The sequence below is a fragment of the Homalodisca vitripennis genome, chromosome X (assembly GCF_021130785.1).
Source record: "Homalodisca vitripennis isolate AUS2020 chromosome X, UT_GWSS_2.1, whole genome shotgun sequence".
Taxonomy (NCBI): Eukaryota; Metazoa; Arthropoda; class Insecta; order Hemiptera; family Cicadellidae; genus Homalodisca; species Homalodisca vitripennis.
The window spans coordinates 76,779,575-76,806,052 of NC_060215.1; the positions used below are offsets into that span (position 1 = coordinate 76,779,575).

General features: G+C 31.9%; 1 protein-coding gene across 1 annotated transcript in view; it reads left to right on the forward strand.

Moving 5' to 3' along the window:
- Positions 1-26,478, forward strand: part of LOC124369230 (mediator of RNA polymerase II transcription subunit 12-like) — a 68,204-nt gene that overhangs the window by 22,816 nt on the left and 18,910 nt on the right. Inside the window, exons 4-9 of the mRNA XM_046827104.1 lie at positions 5,667-5,841; positions 8,329-9,080; positions 9,753-10,008; positions 12,310-12,535; positions 16,431-16,594; positions 21,600-21,766. Of these exons, the coding sequence (XP_046683060.1) occupies positions 5,667-5,841; positions 8,329-9,080; positions 9,753-10,008; positions 12,310-12,535; positions 16,431-16,594; positions 21,600-21,766 (1,740 nt within the window). The remainder of the gene's footprint in view (positions 1-5,666; positions 5,842-8,328; positions 9,081-9,752; positions 10,009-12,309; positions 12,536-16,430; positions 16,595-21,599; positions 21,767-26,478) is intronic.

A 26,478-nucleotide genomic window follows, 5' to 3' on the forward strand; every position in this document is an offset into this window, starting at 1 on the left:
TACATAAACAGCTATAGTTTCAATTCAGAATTTTAAATTAGAAAATGTTTAAAGTTGTCAGAAATAAGTAATGACAGTTAACTTGTAAATTTTAAATAATATGCCTTTTTACTTCATAAATAAAATCTGGTAATATTAGAGACTTATAATGCCAGGCACAAAATAATGTAAGGAATCCTCACTCGCATATCATCGTTTTATGACTCTACCTGTCTAAAATGAATTTTCTTACTTAGATTTATAATAATGTACTACCAATTAATAAAGGACAATGAAGTAGTTTTTGAAATATTTTACATTTTCTCCAATAATTTATTTTCGTTAGCAAATTTAAACAGCAAATTTCATAATACAAGGGAAATTAAATTACATATACTATTGTATATGAAATATACTTTATTATAAAACTAACTATGCTAATGCTATTCTCGGTTTTGAGGATAGGCTTGTCCGATTTCTAATTTAAGTTTATAAGGGACATTGTGTGTGTTTTATTAGAGAAGGGCGTAGTGCTCGCGGGTGTAATATGTAACTTAATTAATTTTGAAGTAGACAAACTGAGTTAATCTACGCTTAAGTTTAATATTGTAACACATCCGACACATTGTGCGCCCTATATATGCCTTGTTTCGAGCATTCACATAGTTTCTACGTCAATCGCTGTACATAAATTAATATCGCAACAAATGTTACTCATAGTGGGAGAAATAAAATTTTACATGATATAAATTGATTCTGAAAGCCATAAACTTAATTTATTAATCTGAAATAATCTAAAAATAATAATCATTTTGTAAATCTGAATTTATTATTTTCTTGATGAATTGAATTCCCAAAAATGTAACGTTAGATAGATTATTACTGAACCTTGCTGATTCATATGAACTCAAAATATTCAATTTTTTTTCATAGAGATATAATCAAGATGTCTGTGATAGATCATCCATATACCCATACTACAACACGAAAGTCCGTGATACATCCTAAGGCCTTTTTAAAAGTTTTGTTTTAACATCTTTTTACAATTTATTACACCAACACATAAACGCACTGCTTCGTTTAAAACAGTCTTGTTAGAAGTTATCAAATCAATTGAGATGTCTGTTATTGTTTTCCAACTAAATATCAAGTTATTATGAAAACATGAATAACTTTGGCTAATCAGAGGCTATACACTCAACACAAAGAGTGTTGCTATTTTCACCAATGATAAAAACGTCCAAAATAAGTTGAAAAATATTAGAGTTTGTATGATAGAGGTAGAGCTAGCGCTAGACCTAGAGCAGGTGTACTGTAAGTGGGTACCTGTAAGTACAGTAGCTGGTGGGGTGACTGTCTCATAGCGTAGGAAGGCCCGAGGTGGACGCGCCGACAACCTACCCCTACCGGGCACCGATCTCTCCCCAATCTTGGATGTCTCACCATCCCTTGAACGGGATGATCACCTCTTTCTCCAACGCAAGGTAAACTATCAGCCTCTTAGTTCCTTCTCCCTCTTTCCTTAGATTTTCATTAGTTGCGATAGTCTAAAGCCCCCTAAATGTCTTCACAGACGTGTACTTTTCACTCGATGTGTATTTATGTATAATGCATGTTTACATCTGAAATTGTTGTTTTGATTTAACCATGATCTGAGTCTTAATCTATAAATTTATTTAGGTCAAGAACCACAATTGCTCTAGATTTAGGGAATTACAATGATGCATTCGTTACTGCTAAAGGTCTCTGGAATAGTGGGTTGATAATTATTTGATGTATTTCAGTACTCTGTTCGTTTGGTGGCAAAACGTTCTAATGCTGATATTCTATGCTGTACTACAACTAAAAATTAAACAACTGTACAATCAGTTAGTATACATAACAGTGAGATTAATTAATGACAAATAACAATGAATTATTGCATTATTTTTTTTACTTTCATCATAAAATTGTCTTGAAATTCGTTGAAAGGTCGTTCATTGAATTTGAAGTAAACATGTTCTTATAGATTTAATCTTGATTCAATTCCATTTGTCAACAATAAAATAAATATTTGTAATGTTTAATTCTCATAATTGACATAATTATAATATAATTAATAATTACATATAATTTTAAACAAAACCCGTATATAATTATGTATAGGTTTTACCTTCGTGCATTTCTCGTTAAACTTATAAAACGCCTTTACAATGTTTTTATTGAAACACTAGTAATAACTTCATAAATAGTCTGTGTCTAAAAAGAGCGCATGTTTTATAATGGTTCCATTGCAGGGTAACTTTATGATATTCATGGGATATGTTTTACTATACTGCCTGCTATTAAATTTACAAGTGCAATCTCGACTTCTGAGTGAATCATATTAAGTGGCTATCACACTAGTAAGAATTGTTTCCTCAACATTAAACACGGAGGTTTTGGAAAATTTGTAATATGACTTAAACTTAGTGTATAAAAATAACGAAACTTGAATGCAACTCTGATAGAGCGAACCGAGTTTATCTGGTTTTCGAACCATAATTAATGCAAAAACGCTTATGAAAAGCAGAACACAGCTTTCGAGGCCGAAGGCCGAGGATTCCTAAAGAGCATAGTGGACATCAATTAAGAAATATTCTCTTTATACTGCAAAAAAATTATGTTAAAAGTTTCTGAGTAGGAATTAAGTAAAACAGTTTATTTCTGAATTCGAGTGTTCCTTTTGTCTGTAAAATGTGAGAACATATTTCATTCTTCCCAACTCCTGAAAATGTATGTTTCGGCACAATCTTACTCCAGATGAGATAAATGCAGAGACCTGTTCAAACTCTAGGGGAGTGAGTAGAGGTTGGACTGTAAAATATACAAGGTTATCCCCTAGTTAATTTTTAAACCTTCCGATTGCGGTTTGTTATACGGTTGATGCAGACTAAAAGGCATCCATTTGGAATTCAAAGCCACCTCCCTCATTATGGATTTTAAAATCTCCTTTCATAACTTCTCTATATTTCTTAACTGCCAACTTGATTGCTCATATAAAATATAATAAACTCTTTGATTTTACATAACCCAATACAAACCACTAATGATAAATATGCTGCGAAAAAACGTGTCAAAGGAAATACGCTTCAATTCTGAGATTATTTCTTATTTCCCTTACGGAATTACGTACTTATATTTTAAGTATTTTAGAACTCAAATATTATAAATTTCTTTCATATGTGTTACAATATCAGGTGAAAACCTACTGACTGATTAACTGTTATAAATATTTTGAAATTTTACATTATACGTTGTAATACATCACTTTAAAATCTTCTGGAAGGCAAAATTACATTTTTTATTTTGACTAGCTAAAAATATTTATGAATAATACATTAAAAATTGGCGCAGTTATTCTGGGCACAATATGTTCAGTAAACCCCTAGGAGGATTTAATAACATAATGCAACTGCCAAAATCTTTTACTAGTCAAATGAATTTCAACTATCACATTTTAAGTGTATTCAAAAATGGTCCTGCATATATAACACAAATATACAGTGATTGGATATTATTGTTGATAAAGAAAACCTATATTTGTATTCATAAATTAAAACTAAATAAAATCGCCTCTCCCATCGGATAATCCAAAAATGTATTTAATACTATTAACTTTTTAACAGTATTAAAATCATTTAAAAGTGGAAATAAAATGATTTATTTGCCAGTCTCTTGTAATAGTGATAGATGTCCCTGTCAAGATTGGCTGGGCATCACAACCGAGGCCTGGCAATTCCAGCCACAGCAGAGGAAAGTACCATACCGAGGGAAAATATTTGAGTTTTCATAGAAAGAGGTTCAGTTGTCTCGGAGATTCTGTCTGGGAAATACAGATCCTGAGTCCCGGACGAAGTTCTAATTAAACTTTTTTCCTTGGTTATTCCGGTCTGTTACATCTAATCTGTTACATTTTATGTAACTAAATCAATTAATTTCTTTAAAACAGTTATCACAATATAGGCTGTTACAAAATACAAAATAAGATGTTAGAACAAAAAGGTTTAAAACACCGTAAAAGCTAAGGACACAAGTTAAATAGGCAGAAATATATTGACATATGCAGCTAGAAATCTACAGAGATGATAACGAAAAATTCCATCTCCCACTTATTTTCTTTCATCAAATTGAAGAAACCCGATGTTAAATCTACGCTTATTGCATGGAAAAAACTATATGAGCAGTTGAACTAAATTTCTAATATTTTTTGGGACCAAAAACATTTTCCCGGGATAAATCGTTATTTTGTTAAGAATGATACTAAGCTAACTTTTAGTAATGTGTATGTGATTTCTTGAAAGATATGACTTTACGAAGTAAAAACTGTCAAAACCTTTTTGTATGCCTTCGTGCGACCTGAATTAGAAAGTAAAGAAGATCCTAAAAAGTTTATCTCAAACAACACTTTAGCATCACATATGAGTGAATATAACATGAATCTGAACAAATATGTGGTATGAAAAACAGTATAAAACATAAGAAAGGGCATTGGAAGATCGAACACAAGATCGATCCACTCAGCCAAGTTAATGGTTATGCCTCTTACAGGAATATCCCCACAGGGAAGGAGACACTATAAGAACGAAGGTAGACTAAAATACAGGATATGCTGATAATATCATTCGTCTGACCTGAAAATAGGTAAAAAATCATTATCAAGCTTAACTAAATAAGCTGTGTTTTTGAAGTATTACTCATAAGAAGATAACTGGTATCTTAACGGTGATGTTAGTTGGCCTTGGATAATGTTATCCAAAGAGGACAGTGAGACAAGAATTCGTGGGAAAGACAATAGTTCCCTCTTTATTAATCACTTATTATGTTTTAGGAGGGTAGGACCCATCTGGCTCCAACTCTCCAACCTTATTGTGGAGTATTTTGCTCCAACTACGATTGCCTTAAAGAAGCCTTGTGATTTGCTTGAATCTGAAATAAGCCTGAAATAAAAAAAGTTATTTTCTGATAAGGCCAGCTGCACTTAAATGATTATGCATAGAAGAAACAATGACGCAGGTCTCAACATGTCAAGCTTATCAATATTTGCTTTTTTAACATCAACATTTGCTAAGTAACATAGTCAAAACTTACCTACTACATGTAAAATAGTGACAAACGTATCTTAGATGAAAATGTGCTGCACACTGTAAGGAAATATATACTCTTGATTGTAAGGGAAGATGCAGGCCCTGGAGAGACAGACATGAGGAATCACAAAAATACCAGTGAAGTCATGCGTAGTTTTTTATGTGAACCTGTCGAAAAGCATTAAAAATAGAATCAGATATAAATAACTCTTATTGTCAGTTACAAAATAAATTTTATATTTTTAAAAACATTAATAACTGGTATAAATTATTTCATTTCATATTTATTTAACTAAGGCAGTTAGACAACAGTATCAATTATATCTGCATGAATTGAAATGTGAATACGTTTCGAAATCTAACTCAAAATGTAAATAATGAAGTGTTACACAGATTTTGCAGTGATTCTTGTCGGCTAAACACTGACACAACGTATTAACAATTTATAGAGTTATGAAAACACGGCATGAAATTAAAAATTTATACTATGAACTATTTGAATATCTAGCTCCATTTACCTATCTTTTATTTTATTTAACTAAAGTTATTTAATCTCATCCAAAAATATTATCACTGTTTCAGGGTGACTACTTAGATGATCTAGGGAGCAAGCTAAATCCACTGAACTTCCAAAAGAACCAACAACAACAGCAGCAGCAGCATCAACAACAACAACAACAACAAGGCAATGCATCCCAGAACAAACCAGCTGCAGGAACCATCAGCGGGATGTTGGCTGACTTCAGTCGAGCATTGGGTAAGAACCATCAATGGCCACATAATAGTTGATTGTTAGGTTCATCTTTTCTCTTCAAACGCTAACCCATACCTTAGTATTAGCTGTAGTGGGTGTTTTTTCGATCTTTATCAATTATTTAGATATAAACTTTTACTCCACAAACCGCGTTAATCGCGGTGCTGGTGAGTGTGAAACTTATCCGCCGAAACCCCCGTAAACACCTCTAACTTTCGAGACCGCTTTCCACGCCATTTTAAGAGCGCCCCATGAAATCCTCAGAGGATTTCTTTTTTGATTTTATTCATCGAGATGTATAAACCTGATATCACATTACTTTAGTCTACATTTTATGGCCTTCAACATTCTATCTAGCCATGCAAGGACACTGGTTAAGCCTTGTGTTTGTTAAAAACCCATTTTCCAGACATAGAGTACGGTGGAAGTTGACCAATGGCTTTCATCAGCTTTATTTTTCTTCTGTGTGATATGATAAACAACGTCTTGTTCCTTGTACACGTATGATACCCGGTCCTCAAACATTCTCTATTTAGCATAACATTTTTGACATTGCCATAGTGAGTGAAGATTAGTGAAGATAGTAATTCACCCCCCCCCATGCTGAGAGATTCTCGCACATTATTGAACATGTCACGAAGATATCCAATCAACCTGGGTGTTCAGAGACCTCTTTGCTCTTGTCGCTATCATCCTTACCAATTTCTCATGGAGAACTCGAACTTCAGCACGGACAATTTTCCATGTTTTTTGAAAGCCCGTTGTCTATCAAAAGCGAGTAAATTCATATGTAGCTCTCGAATCCACGAGTAGAGCTGATTTCGATATTGTTCGGTAAGCATTCACTACCCGGAGAGCACCATTCCTCTGCACTTGCGATATCACATGCTTGTTGCTTTTTTTCCGGATTGGATCCGGCCTTTTCTCGTACCCGTAGCGGAATGCAAAATGCGCGACAGGCGCATCTCAAAAAAGCGCATCTCATAGCATACGTACTCCCAGCACGTTAGCTTAGTGTTAAACTTCACAAGATAATTAAAAACTCTCTTGGTGTCGGTGTATTTCCAATCCGTCCAGAACGAATCTTATCATATGGAACTCACTGAGCTAAGGATGGATACTGCCGATAAATATAAAATAGGTTTCAGAATCATTTAATCAAAGAAACAAACTTAGTTCAAACTCTGGTGTCCATGATCAGCGGAAAACTAAAACTTTAATATTTTAGGAAATGTGAACTCTGGATTTATAATCAGCACACATACCTTAGCGCACAAATAGAATGAGTAAAGTACTTATAGGATACTTCGAACCTAACGATTTTATTCATTTTAAACTAAACAAATTATTTTATTGGGTCATATTGTTTTAATTAGTTACTTTTTATAATTAAGTTACTAAATGTAAAGTAACATCTAAACTGTACTTACTGTTATGGATATTTCTTGACATTTTCACTAAAATAGTTTAAAATTTCTTTGAGCGGGCAACGTAAATGCATGCTACAAACCAATCAAAATTTTAGATACGTTTACTCATAATTGTTTCAATGTCAATTTTGAGAATTAGCAGAACAAAGTGAAAAGATTTTTACGAAGGGAGTAGATGGTTAATGTCTACCTTAGAAGGTAGAGTGTACAATTTCCCCGATAGAATGCATACGTTCCAACACTTTAGAAATGTCAATAGTATATACAGGGAATCCAGTCATTACGGGATCACACTTTACCAGATGATTTAAAGTCAAAATATACAACAAATTTCTAATAAAGCATAGTACTACCTCATTAAATTTAGTTGTCCGTCTGTCTATGTCTTTTATTAAAAACATTTTATCTTTGAAATTATAAACTTCAAACTTTACTTACCTGTTAGCACAACAAATATCAATGTTTTAAAATGTTTGAAATAAATATCACTTCCAGTTTCAAAATGGTGGCCATACTAAGTTTGCTAAGCTTAAAAACTCAAAGCCTTTAAATTTTATAGTAAATACACAGGAATAACAAAACATGTTGAAGGTTTTATAAACATTTTAAGGCCAAGTTTTTTATGCCACAATAAATGACAGCGGAGAAATTAAAGTTTTCCTGAGCACACTCCTGACATTCATTGTTCACTACAGGTTGTTTAGTGATAATCTACTTATCTACTGAACATAGGTTATTAATTTACTAAAATAATTTTATATGTATGAATTTTTCAATCCAAACTCTTGTATACATTTTGGTAATTCAAATCTATAATTTAAACAATCGCGTAACATTTTGTGTAATACGCTATTGAGACCAAATTGGGCATTCAGGTCTTCGGAATTGATATTGTGTACACATGATGTTTTATAATAAGTCATTTTACATTGTTTAATTTATATTCGGCATATACAGACATGTATTCATGAGTACTCTGTAAAATTTAAATTTAAAAATAGCTTAACCTGTAAAATATGAATATTTTAATATAATTAATGAGAGATTAAATATTTTTCAGGTTTGGGAGGAAATTCACCATCAAGACCGTCACCTACGGAGGAACGATTAGATTCTGATCAGAATCAACAAGGGTCATCACAGCAATACTCTCAAGATTATCAATTCAACAAAGATGCACAATTACAACTCCAACAACAACCTCTCAGGCCTACCGACCAATTCTATAAATCTAATCTCCAACAAGGGACTCAGTTACAGCACACAAACCAAGTTCTGGACTTCCAAACAAATCAGCAATATCCTCTCCCAGGACAGCAAATGCAATCTCTTCAACAGCAGCAATACCTTAGAATGCAGCAACACCTACCTCTAGACCAGCAGCAACAGGCACAGCAGCAGACAATACAGCAACAACAATTTCAACAACATCAACTTATACAACAAGAACAACAGCTTCAACAACAACAAAAGAACCAACAACAATTGCAACAGCAGCAACAACAACAGCAACAACATCTTCATTTGTTAGTACAACAGCAGCAACAATTACTTATGCAGCAGCAAAGACATAAACAACATCTTGACCAGACTGATGGTGCTCTTCAACAAACTCAGTTTGGTTTGCAAAAAATACAACAAGAATATCATCCGATTTTCGCTCAAAATCTCACTCCTCAACAGCAGCAAATGTACCAACAGCACATGCAACTTCAACACCATGCACAACACCTAAAGAAAATTAGAAGATCTCTTCCTAACTCCTCTTCAACCATGGACCCAACGCTTCAGCAAGGGCAGTTACAAAAACAGGTACAGCTGTTGAAACTATTATAAACGAATGTAATAATGTAAGAAAATAAACAAAAACTAATTCTTATTCTCGCGTAATACAAGTGAAAGTATCATATATGTAAGACAGAAAAACTCTTAAAACTAAGTTTTAATGCAGTAGTTGAAGTTATTCCTTCAGAAATAATATGGTTTAAGTCAGAGAAGTGGATTTCCTGTTTACCGTCACACTTTCCATCCTCATTGGCTATGAGGCTACGGGAGGATTTCATAATAATATAGATCACAATAAGTAATGAGTAAGTAGGGTGCAATATCGAAAGTATTAATAAGTATTGAGTCAACCACGCATTCAAGCTTTTGTTATCTTTATATCACATTTACAGTCCAATCAGATGTCGTACCTATCTGCAATCCTAATAAGAGTAGTTTTATGTTTCAGTTATAATATTCATTTTCTTATCACTACTTGTTATCAAATTTCCTATAACATTCATTTAAGCTACAGTGCAATTAGAAGTTGTGAAATGTTTTAGTAAAATTACATCACATTCTCGATTGTTAATACGCTGGTTAGTGACAATTTATTTCATAAAATGCGTCAATGCGTATTGATACTAACCGAAAACAATAATTTTGTTATATTTTTATTAAGTTTGAACAGAATTTCCTTGATGAAACTTGTTCCAGAAGAAAGAAGTCAATGTAAATATATTGGGTGGTGGAAGTACGTTGGGAGCTAGCATAGGTCTGCAGCAGATGGGTGCAGCGGCAGCACAATACGGGGTTCCTATACAGTTGTTGGGCAACCAGCTGATGGCCAGCAGTTTACTAAGCGCGGATTCAATGAAACTGGGCAACCAAAACCGCCTGAGCACTACATCAAGCCAACCCATCATGCCCAGTAGCATAATGGCCGCCGGACTGGTGCATTCGTCTATTCCAGGAGGTCAGTACCAGTTTGATAATGTTCTGTGGGTCTTTATGTTGTTACTGTTAGACGACAAACAGCCTTATAAAACAATGCAAATAATGACGCAAGGAAGAACCCCCTATGTACCTGCCGAATAAGCACCTTCCTACTCCTCAACTTCCATTCTACACTTCTTATCAGCAAGTACTTCCATTACAATCAGCATAATTTCCACTATGCCATGATTATACCAATGGCCACAAAGCAATAATCTTTCGCTCACTGTAAACTTAAACTATTTTATCACTGCATAGTTAAAACACTCTGCCACTCAACATATCTTGCCACCTGATTAGGTACATTCAGATTTTTGTTCATTAAATTCTGTTTCCTATCAGTGTTTAAATAATAAAAGTCTACACACCAAGTCACTATAAAACGATTTTTTATGTCCCGGGATAGTTAGGCTATATGTGATAATATGTCACAATTTTTAATTACTCTACACTCAATTATGTGTACAATAAAGATCTTGTGCAAAACGCTCTCTTTTTGTTGCTAAAGATTCTAACTAAAGTGAGAGATCGACTTATAATCTTGGGAACGGGAGGTGTGTATCATTTGTATTTGTAAGTGGTAACTGCATCCCAGCAACTTATTATTCACCACTCGCTTCAGAGTTTGTGATGAACTGTCATGTCGACGTAGTATTTCATCTCCACAAAGTGGACGTCCCACTTTTGCCACCCCCTTTCAGGTGGGTGATGAGTGAGATGAGGACGACAACCAACACTGTGCTATCTTAAACACCATCAGACAGTAATTTGAAAATGTGACCTTTAACCAATTCATAAATTTATAAAATGTGGTGTAGTTCATGAATGGACTTAAAAAAATATTTATTACCTTCATGAAGGAGTTTATTAATCATTATTATTATAAAAATATTTGTATTAATTAACATAGTAAATAAATTGAAAAACAATACTATTATAAGGTAAATTTTCTACAGTAATTAGTTTTACATTTGTAAACAAATAGACTCAAAATTATATTTTTTTAATAATCTATACTAACAATAATAACACTTTTAATAAATACCATACTTTGCAAAGCTTCTTACCTTTCCTTTCAGTTTGTTCACCAAATTATACTAACAATCCTATTTCGATCTAAGCGGATCTTGTTTCTCTGACTTAAAATACATTTAAATAAAGACTAGAAGCGTTCCATTCTTTATATATTGAACTTTATCTTGTTACATAACAAGAACTACGCTTCACCACGTCTCGTAATAGGCTTCGCTGAAGTGGCATGCAAAGTTTCAAATCTGTACCTCACTTCTGTCTCGAGATATCATGTAGAAAGACAGTCAATCATACGAAAAATTGTGTTCATTAAATTGTGATAAATAATAACAAATGTACACACAAAGTCCCTATAAAACGATGTTGTATGTGCTGGGATAGTTAGGCTATACATTTTAATATGTCACATGTTTGAATCTCTTATAAGTGTATTTAATTTGTTTATAAAATTTATTTATTCTACTATTTTATCTTTGCTGTCATGGTTACTCATAAGAACAATTTTAAAACTATTCGCTCAGGCAAATCCCATGGAGTGAGATGCGCTATAATCGAACTCAGTATATATAGAAATGAAACTTCGTGTACAGTTTCGAGTCTATACGTCAGTTCGTTCTCGAGATATCGTGTAGACAGATAGACAAACAAGCAGACAGATAGGCAGACAGATGGACGTACAAAAATGAAATATTTTCATCCTAACGAGTGATAGGTTTTCAGAAGCGCAGCCAATTATAACTAACTGGTACCTAATTAAATAATTTATGAAAAAGTGCACTAAAAGTAGACAATTCCAAAAATAAGTAGTCACCAAGACTTTCATTAGCATTTTTATATAAATCATTATGATCGTAATTTTAAAAAATAATACTATTCAGAAATAAATTGTGTTGTATATTGATTTACTACCTATAACGCAGTTAAATATATATTTAAAATGCGCTCGCACAGATTTAAAATCTTTCGGACGATTTAATACACGAGTTTATTACGTACACACTCATATTATTCATTGATGACAATTAAATACGAGTACTGTTTGGAGATGCAGATGAAGAACTGGTGCCATTTCCTTACTAAAATCTTATTTTGTAAATTGCCTTGAGAATGGTTACGTACCAATTGATGTTTGGTACGTAGAACAATGTATTCTCAAAGCGGTGATTTTAATGTATTTATCATAATAAATTTGGAAATATTGCAATATTGAAAATTAGGATATGTTCAGTGTCAGCACACAACGTTTTAGGAACACCAATAGCCACTCCCCAGAGCACACCGGTGGGCACTCCTAGAGGCCCCCGAGACACTGGGGGAGACTCGTCTGACACCCTGAGTGAAACTGACTCTCAGAAGTCTTTACGTATGAGGAGGAAACTACCCGCCATCCCTCCAGACCAAGAGGCAGCTCCACTCCCTACTAGCAAGAAAAGAGACCGTAATAAGAATGCGAAAGCAGCTCAAGATCGCTTCAGGTACCCATGTTTTTATTTACTTATTGTAACTTTTTTGTGTAGCTTTGAGAGAATGCTGTCTAATACAACATTTTAAAATCAATCTTAAAATTCAGGATGTAATTTAAAATCAGACATACGTATTTTTATAATAATTAACTAATTATAAATATGCTTTATAAAATACGTTTTTTATCTACATATTAAAAATAATCTATCTGCCCACTTTTTTGCTTTTTTATATACTGTACGTAAAACCTAGTGATCATTATTCTTTGAAGATTTGATTTCAAGAATAGATATTTAAACTCCTTGAATAATTTCAATATTTCTAATACGTATTAAACATCTTCACTGGTGTTATGGTGGTTATTATATTCATATTATTTGGTATGACATTTCTTTATAACTGATATGTTATTAGAATGACGCTTATAAATTGGATAATTACAGGAATCATAATCATTTCCAATGTATGGAATTTGATAACAATTACAGAAAAATATCTCATCATGTCATTTACCAAATGTTAAATTAATTTTTTATGATAAAATATTATTTCCACGTTCTTTTATTAGGTATCCAATTTGTAGACTCCGTTTACTTTATTGTTGTTATTTAATATGGCATTACAAATTACATTATATATTTTAATCTCGTATTTTAATGTATATAATTCAATACAATTTACACTGTATTATATTATTTCATGGATTATAACTACCTTAAAAAATGTCAGCAAATAGTGATTTATTAGGATTTTACAGTATCTCATAGTATTTTTATGGAAGTATTTGTAAATTTAATATCCCTACAATCCATTAATTCCCAGAAATACAAAATACAAGTTTTGGACATTTTCAAAATTGTTGCATCGGGCTAAAATTTTGATAAAGCTTGATTTGAATAAAAAATGTGTTCTTGTAAAAGATAATATTTCAAATATTTTAATTTAAAATGTTACCTATAACATATTACAATATAAGTTTATGAAAAAATCTTGATGTATGGAAGAAACAATAATTTTATTTTTTGCTAGGTATTACAGAAAATGAAATATCGGTTTTCAATTAATACTTTACCGTTTATTTTCGGGTTAAAACGTCTATCATGGGTTCTCACAATAATTAATTGTGCAGGTAAGATTAACTTAATTAATACTTGTGTCAAAATTCAAAATAACAAAATATTTAATCTAAGAAATAGGTTGGATAAAATATGTAATAATATTCTATCTAGTGAGGAGAAATAAGAAGCTGGTGAATGTACCGTTAGAAATAATACCGTGTTCATCAACTAGAGCCTGATTTCTCATTAAACTGTAAGGAGCCCAGTCCAGACGGAAGGCCGTGTTCATTAAGTCTCCGGACAGATCATCATCCCCTACCGCGTCTTCAAGGCGCCAAGCCTACAAATTGCAATTTGCGAATTTATAAAATTCTGTGCGGTAATATTTTTGATAGAAACCTATAAATTCACTATAATGCAAATATTTCTTCTCTTCAGTCTCTTTAGTTCAGTAACTTTGAATATTAGTATCACTTGAATTGGTGTCATGTTGTTTAAGTGATGTTATATTTGGTGTTTGTAGTTCAAGTATATTCCAATTTATAACAATTCATTGAATGTACTAATGCACTCAAAATATTTGCTGGGAATTTAATTTTATAACATAGAGTCTTAAATCAGTAGATTCGGCTCACAAATTTGAAACTATCTTGACATATGTTCGCCTGTTTCCCCGGTTTTTGTCCTTGAAAATTGAGTTATTTCGCTTAGTTTGGCCCCAAACATTAAAAGCCCTATTTTTTCGGATTTTGACCTTGAGACTAAGTTATGTTGTTCCATTACAAAGTTTAGCACCTTTACGCCTCAAGATTTGTTTTTTCTATTGGATTGGTATTCGGAGTGGAGAAGTTCCAATATTATTAGTTTCAAACTGGCAGAGTATTTAGATTTTGCAACGGCCAGAACTAGTTGTGGCTGTTTCAAACTATCAGTGTAGCCTCAAGGATTTCATTTTAGCTTACCGGCAGTAAACTCAATTATCGGTAAGTAAATAAAAATTTGTTTTATTAGAGTTTCAAATGTTGACTATCAAATGTATACTTTTAGAGTATCCGTGGTGGGGTAATAAAAAACTTCTTCCTTTGCTTTTTCTTATTTTTTTAGAATTACTTTTCTTTCATCTGCTTACTGATATCTCAGCTTTAACACACCACTATAAATGTGTTATACGAGTAACTTCCACATTAAAATATTACTCTCTAATAAAATAATCTGATCGAAGAAATAAGCTGTTGGTAACACTTTAACTCATTGTCAAGTATGGTAATAAATCCATTAGCAGACTGAAGGGTTAAAATCTTGCATCTTTTTGTTCAATAAAACTGAACGAGATATAAATACGGAGTTTCCGGAAAACTGAAGGAGAAAATGTCTTATTAAAAGTTTATCTTTTTTTTAATTTCGAAGATTTAAAAACGCTCTGTTAGTGTCATCTATCACAGCACAAAGTGGTTGTTTTCGAACTCAGCGAAATCTATTTGCAATTAATACGAAGACCCTGCTGTGTAAACGTTTGTTGTAATATATGTGTTAGTTACAACATTTTACCTACCTCCTATTTCAGAGTATTTCATGAACTAAAGGCTGCATTATATTTCTCCATTAAACATTGGATAGGATTATGTAAATAAGGTAAGTACTTGGTCCGTGATTGTTGTAATTTAAAACTAACCTTAATAGACATCAGTTTACCTGTATATCAGTTCTTTTTGTTCCAATATTCCTAAAAACTGGCCATTGAATTGAACAGGGTGATCCAAGCAGATTGTATAATTTAAGAACCCATTTAAGGAATCATAACGCAGGAGATTTAAGCGCATTGCCATAAGAGTATTGCTATAACCATACGAGACAGGGGATGTGTATAATGTGATAGTTGTTTTAATATTTTATTTACGAGTGTACTATTCAAGATAGTCTAAACTACTTGCACAAAATTATTGATAAATATTCTTTATTGTAGGTTAACAGCTGTTGGAAACAGTTCAACATGAGTTTCTAGCCCTTGTGTTGAGTACCGTCTCCCCCTCAGCTTGAGAAGTTATAAGGCCACAAAAAGTCATATGTGAAGAATATTTAGTTTGCAACTTTCAATAAGATTCCATGCAGCCTGTTTAATTTATAATTAATTTAGAAGCTATGTTAAATTAATAACTGTACTCAGATTATATTTTCACCATATCATATGTTTTGAGGTAAAAAATCCTTGTTTATTGACAATTTAAAACATTTAAAAAATGAGAATGATTAACAATGTAGATTCAGGTTTTAAATGTGTGTAAAGTTGTAAAAACATACTTTTAGTTTAGTATATACAATTCATTCAAAGCTAAGGAGGAAAAAGAGAATATTCTTAAAAGGAAAAAATATTCTTATGCCTGGTAAAGTACAATAGACAAAGAATTTTAGTGTTAAATGTAAGTTTTTTGGTCATTGTGCTATCAGTTTCACAAATACATTTCAAATTATAGCACAATTCATCAATACATTTTTCTGTGTATTGCTATTACTTTGAGGAAATTTTCATTATAATATGGCATACAAGAATATGTGAATTTGAATCTCGCTCATACATATATCCAGACATACAACAGTCCTGTGCGCCTCGAACAAAAAGTTTGAAGTAAGCTATTTTAAGGAATTATGAGCTAAAAACTGTCTATATAACTAATTCATGAATATTTGTGTATTTTAGATTTATATAGTTAATACAATTTTGAATAGTTATATTACATATAAGATATTTGGGTGTTTCTGTTATAAGTAAAAAGATTTAATACTAGATAATATACAGCATAATGGTCAATTTGTTCTATAAATTGTCTATTAATTTGTAATTTGAAACCAGGACATACTCACCTTTGAGACAATACACATCTGACAGCGGCTACCCTATAGGTTTGTCCAACCTCATGCTACAGAGGCCTAGTGCCAGCGAAACCAACCTGCGCAAGGTCTCCATGGGTGTGGACGCGGTTCCTCGTCCGGGCTCCGCATTAGGATTACTGCAAGGTCAGTCTCCTCTTACTGTTATTATTTAGTGGAATGAGATAGTGGAACTCTCAGTCCGAGGAGAATAAATGTGCATGAGACAGGAGGCAGAGTGGTGTGGTCCTTAGATGGACGTTTCCAGCCTTGCCTCCTTGATGGAATGAGATGTGAGGACATCACTATCTCTCATCAGACCAAATGAGATCAAACTGTTTCCTTCCAGACGTCTCAGGAGCCTTTACATATATTTTACAGTGATCTGGCTCCAACACACAACATCTGGGTAGATATTTATCACTAATGTAATGGGTTGCCTGTTTGTTAATTACAGACTAATCAGTTGTTTATTATTTGCAGGTTAGTTCACTGGAACAAATATTAATCAGGAAAGAGATTATTGAGAGTGAATGTGTTCTAAAAAGTATTTTTTCAATAATAAAACCTGTAGAAATGGTATATTTTGGCATTGTAAACAACAGTCCATATTGTAAAGCATCTCGTTAAAACCATAATTCAGGAATCGTGCATGAAAAGAATATCCACATTTATTGTAGTAACTTAAATTACAATTTTGTACAAAAATATAATACAATTACCATAAATAGCTCAAATATTCTAAATTGCATCTAATAATTCGACAAATGTACTTTTTTTGAAACTCACTAATCTTCTGTATCTTGATTCTGCTAAAGTAGAACCCATCAGCAAGATCAATGAGTGGGTGACATCAGCTACTCAGTTTCCGGTGCAAGATGGCTGGCTTTAATTGCAATCACGGGTTTTGATTAACTCCTGACGAAAGAACTGTTCCGATCTGCCTTCAACGAACCATATCAATGTTGGATCATCACCGATGAGGTGTCTGTACATTTCGAGACCTTGTCTTCCATAACAATTATTAATTTCAAGAAAAGTCGAAGGCAAGGTAATCCGTTCAGAATAAGTATGCGCGCAGCCACATGAGATCGGCATAAGTAGCTGACGTAAGCAGCTAGAATGAAAACTGAACGATGATCGAAAAGTAAGCGGCGCGCTTTTTTACCCTTATATTTACGTGGGTGAAGACCTTACCTTATTAGTATTAAGCCTCTACTAAGCGTGCTATCTAGGTTGGTAGAGACATTTTAAATTCCCTCTAGATACACAGTTCCTGTTGATTTAGTAGAAATTACCATTTTTCCCAATCATTAATGTATTTCATAATTTATACGCTATTTATTTGTGTAAACAGTATTTTACAATCAACGTACAAGTAGTAGTAATTTAACTATAAACAAATATTTGACGAAGAATAGGGCTACACAATATAAAACTCCGCACTTGTTACCTATCTTGTTTTAGAAGAAAACTATTGCTTGTTATCGATGTTATCTATCAAGCATATTTTAATATTTAAGAATAAAATATCTTATCTTCATTAAATTCATCAAACGCGTTCAAATGTGTCTTAACAAAACTTGTAAAAAATGACAATAACTTTGTATTATTGTGCCCTGGTTACAAAATCGAACTTTTTCGAAACCCATTTTTTTATCAAACACTCGTTAGAAAGAAATCGTTAGCTTCATAGCCCTTTAAAACTATAGAACATTATAAGTTGTATTGTATTAACATTTATAAAACATTTAATTTTACTCACAAATGTTGCACACGTATTGTTGAGCTACTTTTTTATTTTTCAAAATATTTCAAATCTTAAAGATATCTTAAAGATCTTGAAGTATTATACATATTTTGTAATTCGGGAAGAATATAGCTGAATTCCTTCTCCATAGGAAGATTATTACGTAAATATTACATGTATTCATGTAATATGAGTGTTGCCACCACATCCACATTTTTTTATTTAAAATATAAATCCAACAGTGTCTGATTGCGGAATCAATATTCATACTAAATTAGATTAGCTTTACCCAAGTACTTTCCGAGAGAGGTTGATATATTACTTTTACTATTACAGAAAAAGTAGTTTTCGACCTCCAAAAATGCTAATTGGCCTGAGTCCAGGATTTAACCTCATCTAGTTTCTAAATATTACGTTTCTAGTTTAATATAAAATCCACCATAATTGTGCAACGTTAGTTTATAAACAAGACTAAAAGCAACTTTATGCAACTCTGACAAGTACTTAATCTATAATACATATCTTAATCAAAGATTTAAGAGCCAGTCGTTTTTCTGCAACAAATCGTTCTATTAAGAACTTTTTCTTTTCAATATTATTTTGGATTTAGAATACCTCTTAACAATTGCCGATCTAACTGACAATTGTTTATTAGATCTGACTTTTGTTTATTAATTGATTTTATGATTATAAGCATTATTCTTCATGCAAATTCCAGTGAAAAGAATTCATTAATGAAGACAAGGAGAGTGCAATAAAAAAGCAGAGTGCTTCATTACAGATGTTGAAATTTCATTACAGCCAGCTGAGTTTGTATTTTCTAGCTTCTTAATTGTATGAAACACCTCATCAGGATCAGTTGAGTAAAAGCACAGTGATGAATCGTTTCAAAAAGGTGTTGAGTATAAAAGAACTAACGCAAGATTCTGCTGTCTTTCAAGACCCTTTGGGGTTTTAATGAAAAGCTTTCATAATTTTTAGTGACTTCTTCAGGATCTATGACATTTGTTTGTTTACTTTAATGCATGCATTACCTGATTTTCAAGTACTAAAAGTACTAATATATCTGAAAAATGTTAAGATTGAACTTAAATGCTGCGCTACACCATTATGTACCTGCTAGATGTGTGGTTAACCTGATAATTTCGCTAGTTTTTTTTTCAAAGTAGAGTCTCTTTTGTGAAAACTGCAGAACCTTATTACGTTTTCAGGTGTATAATGGAACCGTACAGAGCAGTGTGTTTCTTAGTGTTCTTTTGAAGTACTAAAATTTTTGACTTGATGACAATTCTTGATTGGTTCTATTCTTTTCATGAAATATTTTTTGCATTAGCATTAATTAGTTATTTTTTATTTTAATATTTGCGATTATATTTAACAAAATAAAGATGCTTATTTAATTGAACTGATTGCCTTTAATGTTTTTACTCTATATCTACATTGTATATATTGTCCAGTTAGAACATATACATCTACTAAAACTTTGATAGTGCTAAGTTCACCAATTTTTATGTAATTTATTTAAAAGGATCATGATTTGTAACGTTTTTTGTTTTTCAAAACATAACATTGAAACTTTTTTACTTACTGTTTATGTTTTACTGTAAAATTTTTCAAAATAAAATTTGTAAGACATGAAAACGTTCACTTATATCTTCCGCTTGAGTGATACAACTAAATTTCTCATTTATCAACCAGCGCTCTTAATTCTAAAAACATATTTACAGCTATATAAAAATGTTTACTACTTTTGAGGCTGAAAGGGTTTAATTTCGAACAGAACACAGGCGAATTTGGCTAGGTAGTTTTGTTTGGATTTGAACTGACATAGAATTCCAGATACTAAATACTGGTAGAAAGGTTATGTAATAATCACTAGTCAAAAACGACTTTAGTAGTAATATTAATGCTTTTGTTGGCCGAGAGCAACAACATTGCATTGCAATGCAGAAAGTATAGCGATAAACATGTATTATGTTTAGTTATATTGTATTTCTTAATTGTTGATGATTGACGATGGATGGTTTGAAGGAATAAAAGGATATCGGACATTTTCCATCGTTACATGTTACAAAATAAATTTCGAATATGTTGTATTTGTTATGTTACTGTGTAGTCATGTACCTACTCATGCAACTTCTAACTACTTAATACTATTTATGTAAATTTTTGCTTATTCGTGCAGTTAAAATCAAATTTATACCACACCCTTGCTCATTCAAATAAAACATTCGTTCCGTTTTACTTAGGTGAAAAATATCATCAAATTAGTTTTTAAGGTTTTCTCTATATTAATATTATTTCCAGAGACTCTTTATGACCTTTTCAATCGGTTGAATCTGACACAAAAACGTGTTTTAATCGAGTTTGAAATAATTTTTATTGACTGTTTCCTTGACCCTTTGAGGAGATTATTGATCAGTCAGACACCAACTCTAGACTGCTAAAGTTAGAATACTGTGGTTTTGGGCTATTTATTGCTGGCGCAAGTTGTCTTTGCCTCTACTCTCGAACTGATGAAGTTCCTGCCCTTTATGAAAGCTCATTTTTGTTAGCAATATAGTATAATTTCCAATATAAACTCAAAATAAATACTCCTGCATATCCCATAATCTGTTCTTGTAGGTGACGTTTGGGGAATTACATGTTTAATCTATCATTTTTGGCAATGTTATTGTCTCTATTGCTTATTGTACGTGTCTTTTTAACATTCATTGATTTGGTCACAACAGGCTTTTTAATTTGTGTTTAAATTGATAACACAAAATGCTCAATACTGTACAAGAACTCAATTCAACAAGAGTTGAAAATCCAATACATTTTGATTTGCAATGCCCTATAGTCTAGTCGTCAGCATTTTGGATTACTTATACATTCTAAATCACCAAACTTAACTTCCTAACATAAATAAACTTGTATGTTTTTCTGTTTATACGTATATATATACACGTATAAACAGAAAAACATACAAGTTTTAGTTTTGTTACTTGAACATACTTGTGTTATTTCAATCGTAATATGAATATACCATACATTGGCGGGATATGACTGCTGGCTGAGTAAGAGTGTAGATGTTGGCTGAAATAGAAGCCTGTGTAGCTGATAAATCACTGATGTGTTGCAAGTACAGCAGATCTATCAGTATTATCAATAAAGGCTGAAAAATAAAAAAAGTATTTTAAGAAAGCTCACTGATTTTTTGGAGAACATTGGTTTCCTGTACTGCAAGTAATTTGGTTTGGGCATAGGCCATGTATATTTCCTAATGTTTCTAAAACATTCGATTTTGTGGAACTTGAAATTCTGTTGAAACATCCTTCTTATGGTAGATATTTATACCATCCTAAATTACATGTTGGAAAATAAACCCCCTACACTTTATTAAATTAACCTTTATTTCAGCATCGAGTGTAGTAAGCAGTTCTGGAGTCCGAATACCAACCGACTACACTCGAGATTTTGATAGAGGAAACCCCCCTTTGGCTGATTTGGTCTCCTGCCTACCTCCAGACCTCAGGCATCTCCTTGGCTCGTACAAGTCCTCTGACACCACATCCTATAGTAAACAGGTACTCTACCGTTCTGAATAGTGTATATTGTATATAGTCCCACGTAAGTTTCACAAAAGTACAAGTGTGTAAAAATTTTAACTTCATTTTCCTTCACAGTTTTAAAACATTGTACTTTTTACCAGATCCAATCAATGTTGTGGTGATTAGTAACCTGAATTGAAAGATATTACGAGTTAAGATATAACATTTCAGTAGCAATTTCGATACAATCATTCTTGAAACGAATTTTATTTTTTTATTGGATACATTAAATACGTACATTTAGTGGTTTTTGACTGGTTGTTTTTGTATACACTAAGAAATAACGAAGATACAGAGGATAAAAGTAAATATTTATTCCTTAATTTAGTAAAAGCTTTATAACTCATTTATAAAAATAGTGTAATAAAAATTAAAGTTTCATGTAGTTCTTTTTTACTTAATACTAAAATACACTGTTTTTGAAAAGTTTTTGGAAATATATACTATTATTTTATGTTACTATTAACATCCATATCTTTATGAATATTAAACATTATTTTCAAACCCTTTCGGTTAACTATAGATCTTCTTGCCACGACATACAGATTTTAAAGTATGTTAAGTCATGTTCGACATGTTTATATACCTAGACTTCTTAAATTAATATTAATATTCAATTTCCATAGCGAGACGAAATTTAAAAAAAAAATCCATCATTCGATTTTTATAAACTTCTCCAGTAAACCTCTAAAAAAGTTGTTCGTTTTGTTTTTGCAATATTTAAAGTTTTCTTACTGATAAGTGGCTAAAGTTTGCGGCTAATAACCGAAGTATTGTATTGCCGGTCCTCCATATGTGCCACAACTTAGTCAATCTCTAAGGCACAGGCCTGTACTAGCTGAAAAGGAAGAATTTCAGAGACAATAACATACGGACAAAATAAAAACTTTCACCTGTATGAATTAGTTTCTATTTAAAATCGTGAGAATATACAAGTTTTTATGGTCAGGGATTTAGTTTTTTATGGACAGATAAGGAAATACCAGAAGAAACTTGTATACGTGAAAAAGTTTAACTTTTTTAATTGAACTTTAAGATGGTAAGAAAAAAATTATTAAAAATATTTTTTAGATTTGATAATTTCTTTGACAGATTAAGGAAATAAATCGTAGTTGACCAACTATGGAATTTATAACCATGGGATTCAGGATGTTACAAAATACTTAATCTTACTTGTAAAATTTCACTTTAAATTAGCTATTTAAATGAGGTTTTATTAACTAACTCAATATTATGTCTGAGTTCAAGCCAATTGGTATGAATTAAATCCACAATTTACAATTATTGTGATAACATTATTATATTACTTATTCTTAAGATTATTTGTGTTGAAGCTTTCCCGTTTTCTAATTCTATGATACACTATTTTAGGTTTGATAGGTTTTGAAATAGTATTAGGATCAATTTTAAAGAATCAGATTATTATCTTAGTATATAATAGATATAGTTCAATGTTGACCTATAAGTCAGTTTCATAATGTAATTTAACACATATGTTTTAAGTACAGGGTTATCATAAAAGAATGGTGCGGTTTCAGTAATTCGTAGGAAGATAGTAGGGAAATTTCTAGATGTTAAATTGTTATCTCTGAAAGCTTCCAACCCAAAAGTTTGTTTATAAGCTGTTCTAACCTCAAATCAGTTCTTGTACTGTTATTGTGGTGGGTTTAGTGAGTTATAATGTTCTCGGATAAAGATAAAGCAAAGTGTGTTTTATTATTGGCTGAATTAAAATCCACAATTTTAGTTCAACGTGCGTTCCGTCGTAAATTTGGTAGAGATCCATCACACACAAATAACATAACACGTTGGTTTAAACAATTCAAAGAAACTGAATCAGTTAAGAAACAGAAATTAAGCGACAGACCAGGTGTACCGTACGAAACGGTTGGACTAATTAAACAATTGGCAATTAGAAGTCCTGGGAAGTCCATCCCTCATCGAAGTTTGAATTAAGTATTCCAAAAACAACAGTTCACTAAGTTTTACATAAAAAACTCAAATTAAACGCTTATAAAATTCAGATACTGCAGGAATTGAAAACCAATGGTTGTGTACACCGTTACAATTTCGCTGTTGAAATGTTGGACAGAATAAGTGAAAACATATCATTTTTATATTATATAATTTTTACACATGAAGCTACTTTCCATGTGATTGGTCGTGTTAACAGACACAATTCATGAATATGAGGCCCTGAAAACCTACACGTGATTGTTGGGAAACAATGATTCCCTTAAGGTTAACGTTTGGTGTGGTGTTACGAAAAATCGTGTAATCGGGCCTTTCTTCTCTGCTGAAAAAAATTAATGGAGTTGTGTATCTTGACATGTTAACAAATTATTGCTTTCCTCAGCTAGATGGACTCGAATACATTCATCAACTTAATTTCCAACAAAATGGTGCTCCCCACAATTCAGTTTATTGGTCTTGGACACTTTGAAAAATGTTGATATTGATGGATAGGCTGGCAAGGACCTATGCTATGGCCTCCAAGGAGTCCAGACCTGACAACTTGTGATTTTTTCTTGTGGGGGTACATGTTTATTCACAACAAATTCGTGACCTGAACCACTTAAAACACAGGATTGATGATGCAATAACAACCATAATCGAAGGTTGTATCTTACAAAAGTTTAGTATCGTTTGGACATTTGTCAAGTGACTAAGGGCGCACATTTGAAATTTATTAATTAAGCGAAAAAAAACTGTTTGAGATGACAAAATAGATGAATAAATAACATTAACAATAACAGTAATGCAGCTTTTCTTTAAACCATGATCGAAACCGCACCATTCTTTTATGATAACCCTGTATTGTGGTTTGAGATGGTGAACTATTACCTATAAAGTTTTGTGAGTAAAAGTAGTTTCCACCTTATTATTCTACTGCTCAAAATGTAAAACAGAAAGAAAACTTATTTTGTAGCACAAATTAATTTGAATTATATTTTTGAACAAACTTCTTAACAATAAATGTCATAATTTTGACTTTAGCTTCGATGCTAGTGTTTTTAACAGATTAATAGAACAATAAAACGACATTAAGAATTAGGCAACCTGTTTGATTTATATATTTATGAAGTGTTAAAAAATAGCAGACTAAACCTTCATTTTTTACTTAAATTAAAAGCTTATGTAACTTGAGAATAATCTATAGGTAATTAATGATATTCTTATATATTCTGTTTTGGGCAGCACTTTCCAAACTACTACTTTTTTACTTCAAAACTCGTTTTAAAAAGACTGCTATAGTTTTTAATTCTATTTAAGAACCCTGACAAAGATATACATTGGTGTTTAATTTTGTTCACATTTTATAAAGTTTTAAAACTACTGTTTGATTCAGTAAAAATATACTAACAATTAAGAGTAAACCCCTTTCGTGTATAAAAAACTGTATGAGTAATTACATCTTACATCGTATTGTATCGTAATTATATCTTACAACAAAATAATTATCTTAAATATGTAACGATAGCTTTTTAAAGTATGTGGATATCAACATGAATAAATCTTACGTTTAGCCAACAAGGTAACAACGTATAGTAGATCCAAAATGAGGCATAGCTGTTGTTTACCAGTCGTCTTACTCATTAAAAATCACGAATTCTCTTAAGATATATCATTACGAAATCCTCGCAAATATTGGTTGTGAGATATGAATTAATAGAATCGCTTTGCCCTTAAGTCATAAGTATTCCACACGATATAATTTCAAAAGTGTCTCATCCTAATCACAGAAACCCACGAAAACGTTATATTTTTAATAGTAACTTTATTATATTGTTCAGGTATTAACAATAAACTTGTTATGAAATCTCATGAGTTAGATCTCCTTAATGGACTCTTACAACGATTTTTGTAAATATCTGGTACAAACGTTTTAAAATATAGAACTGTTTTCTCTTGAGCCAAAACTTCCCGCCTTAACGATTCAATCGTAACCTAATCGCGGAAATCAAAGATATCCGTGGCACTTTTGATGGTAAATTTTGGCCTATTGAAATTCTTAACAGTGTAAACATTAGTAATACAGGTACTGTCAAGATGGTTATATGAAATGCACCTTTCCTATAGAAAAAGTGAAGATTAGGACTGAAGAACAAAAACCACCAGAAAAATATAAAAGGCATTGGATATTGTAAAATTGCTATAAAATCTGAGATGATAAAATCGATCCAGATTTTGGAAGCAATATGTTGATTAAGATGGCACTGTGCAAAAAATTGGAAAAGAATCCAAATTTGTGCTTAGGAGAGGAGTGAGTGAACGTATTTTTGCTCAAACATTTCTAAACACATTCGATAACGATCAAGAAAACGAGAAATTTGATTGAAATATACATATAATTTGCTTCCATAAACTTGTAAGTTTATGAAAGCAAATTACATTCTAAATAAAAATAGTTTATTTTAAACTAACTACAAAGTGGATTTAACTGGATGACACTGTATTACATTTTAGACTATAATTAAACGTTTTTAATCAATTTTAACATTTATTACATTTTGAATATATTCAATTATATACATTATGATGATATTCCCAAAAAGTTTAAAACAAATTTAATAAACCTATATATGCTATTTAAAATTTAAGTGAGCTATACAAATTTCAAGGTCAAAAAACGAGGAGTGTAATCAAAGTGAGCCGAGATTGTTATGCATAAGCTTATATAGCTTTAG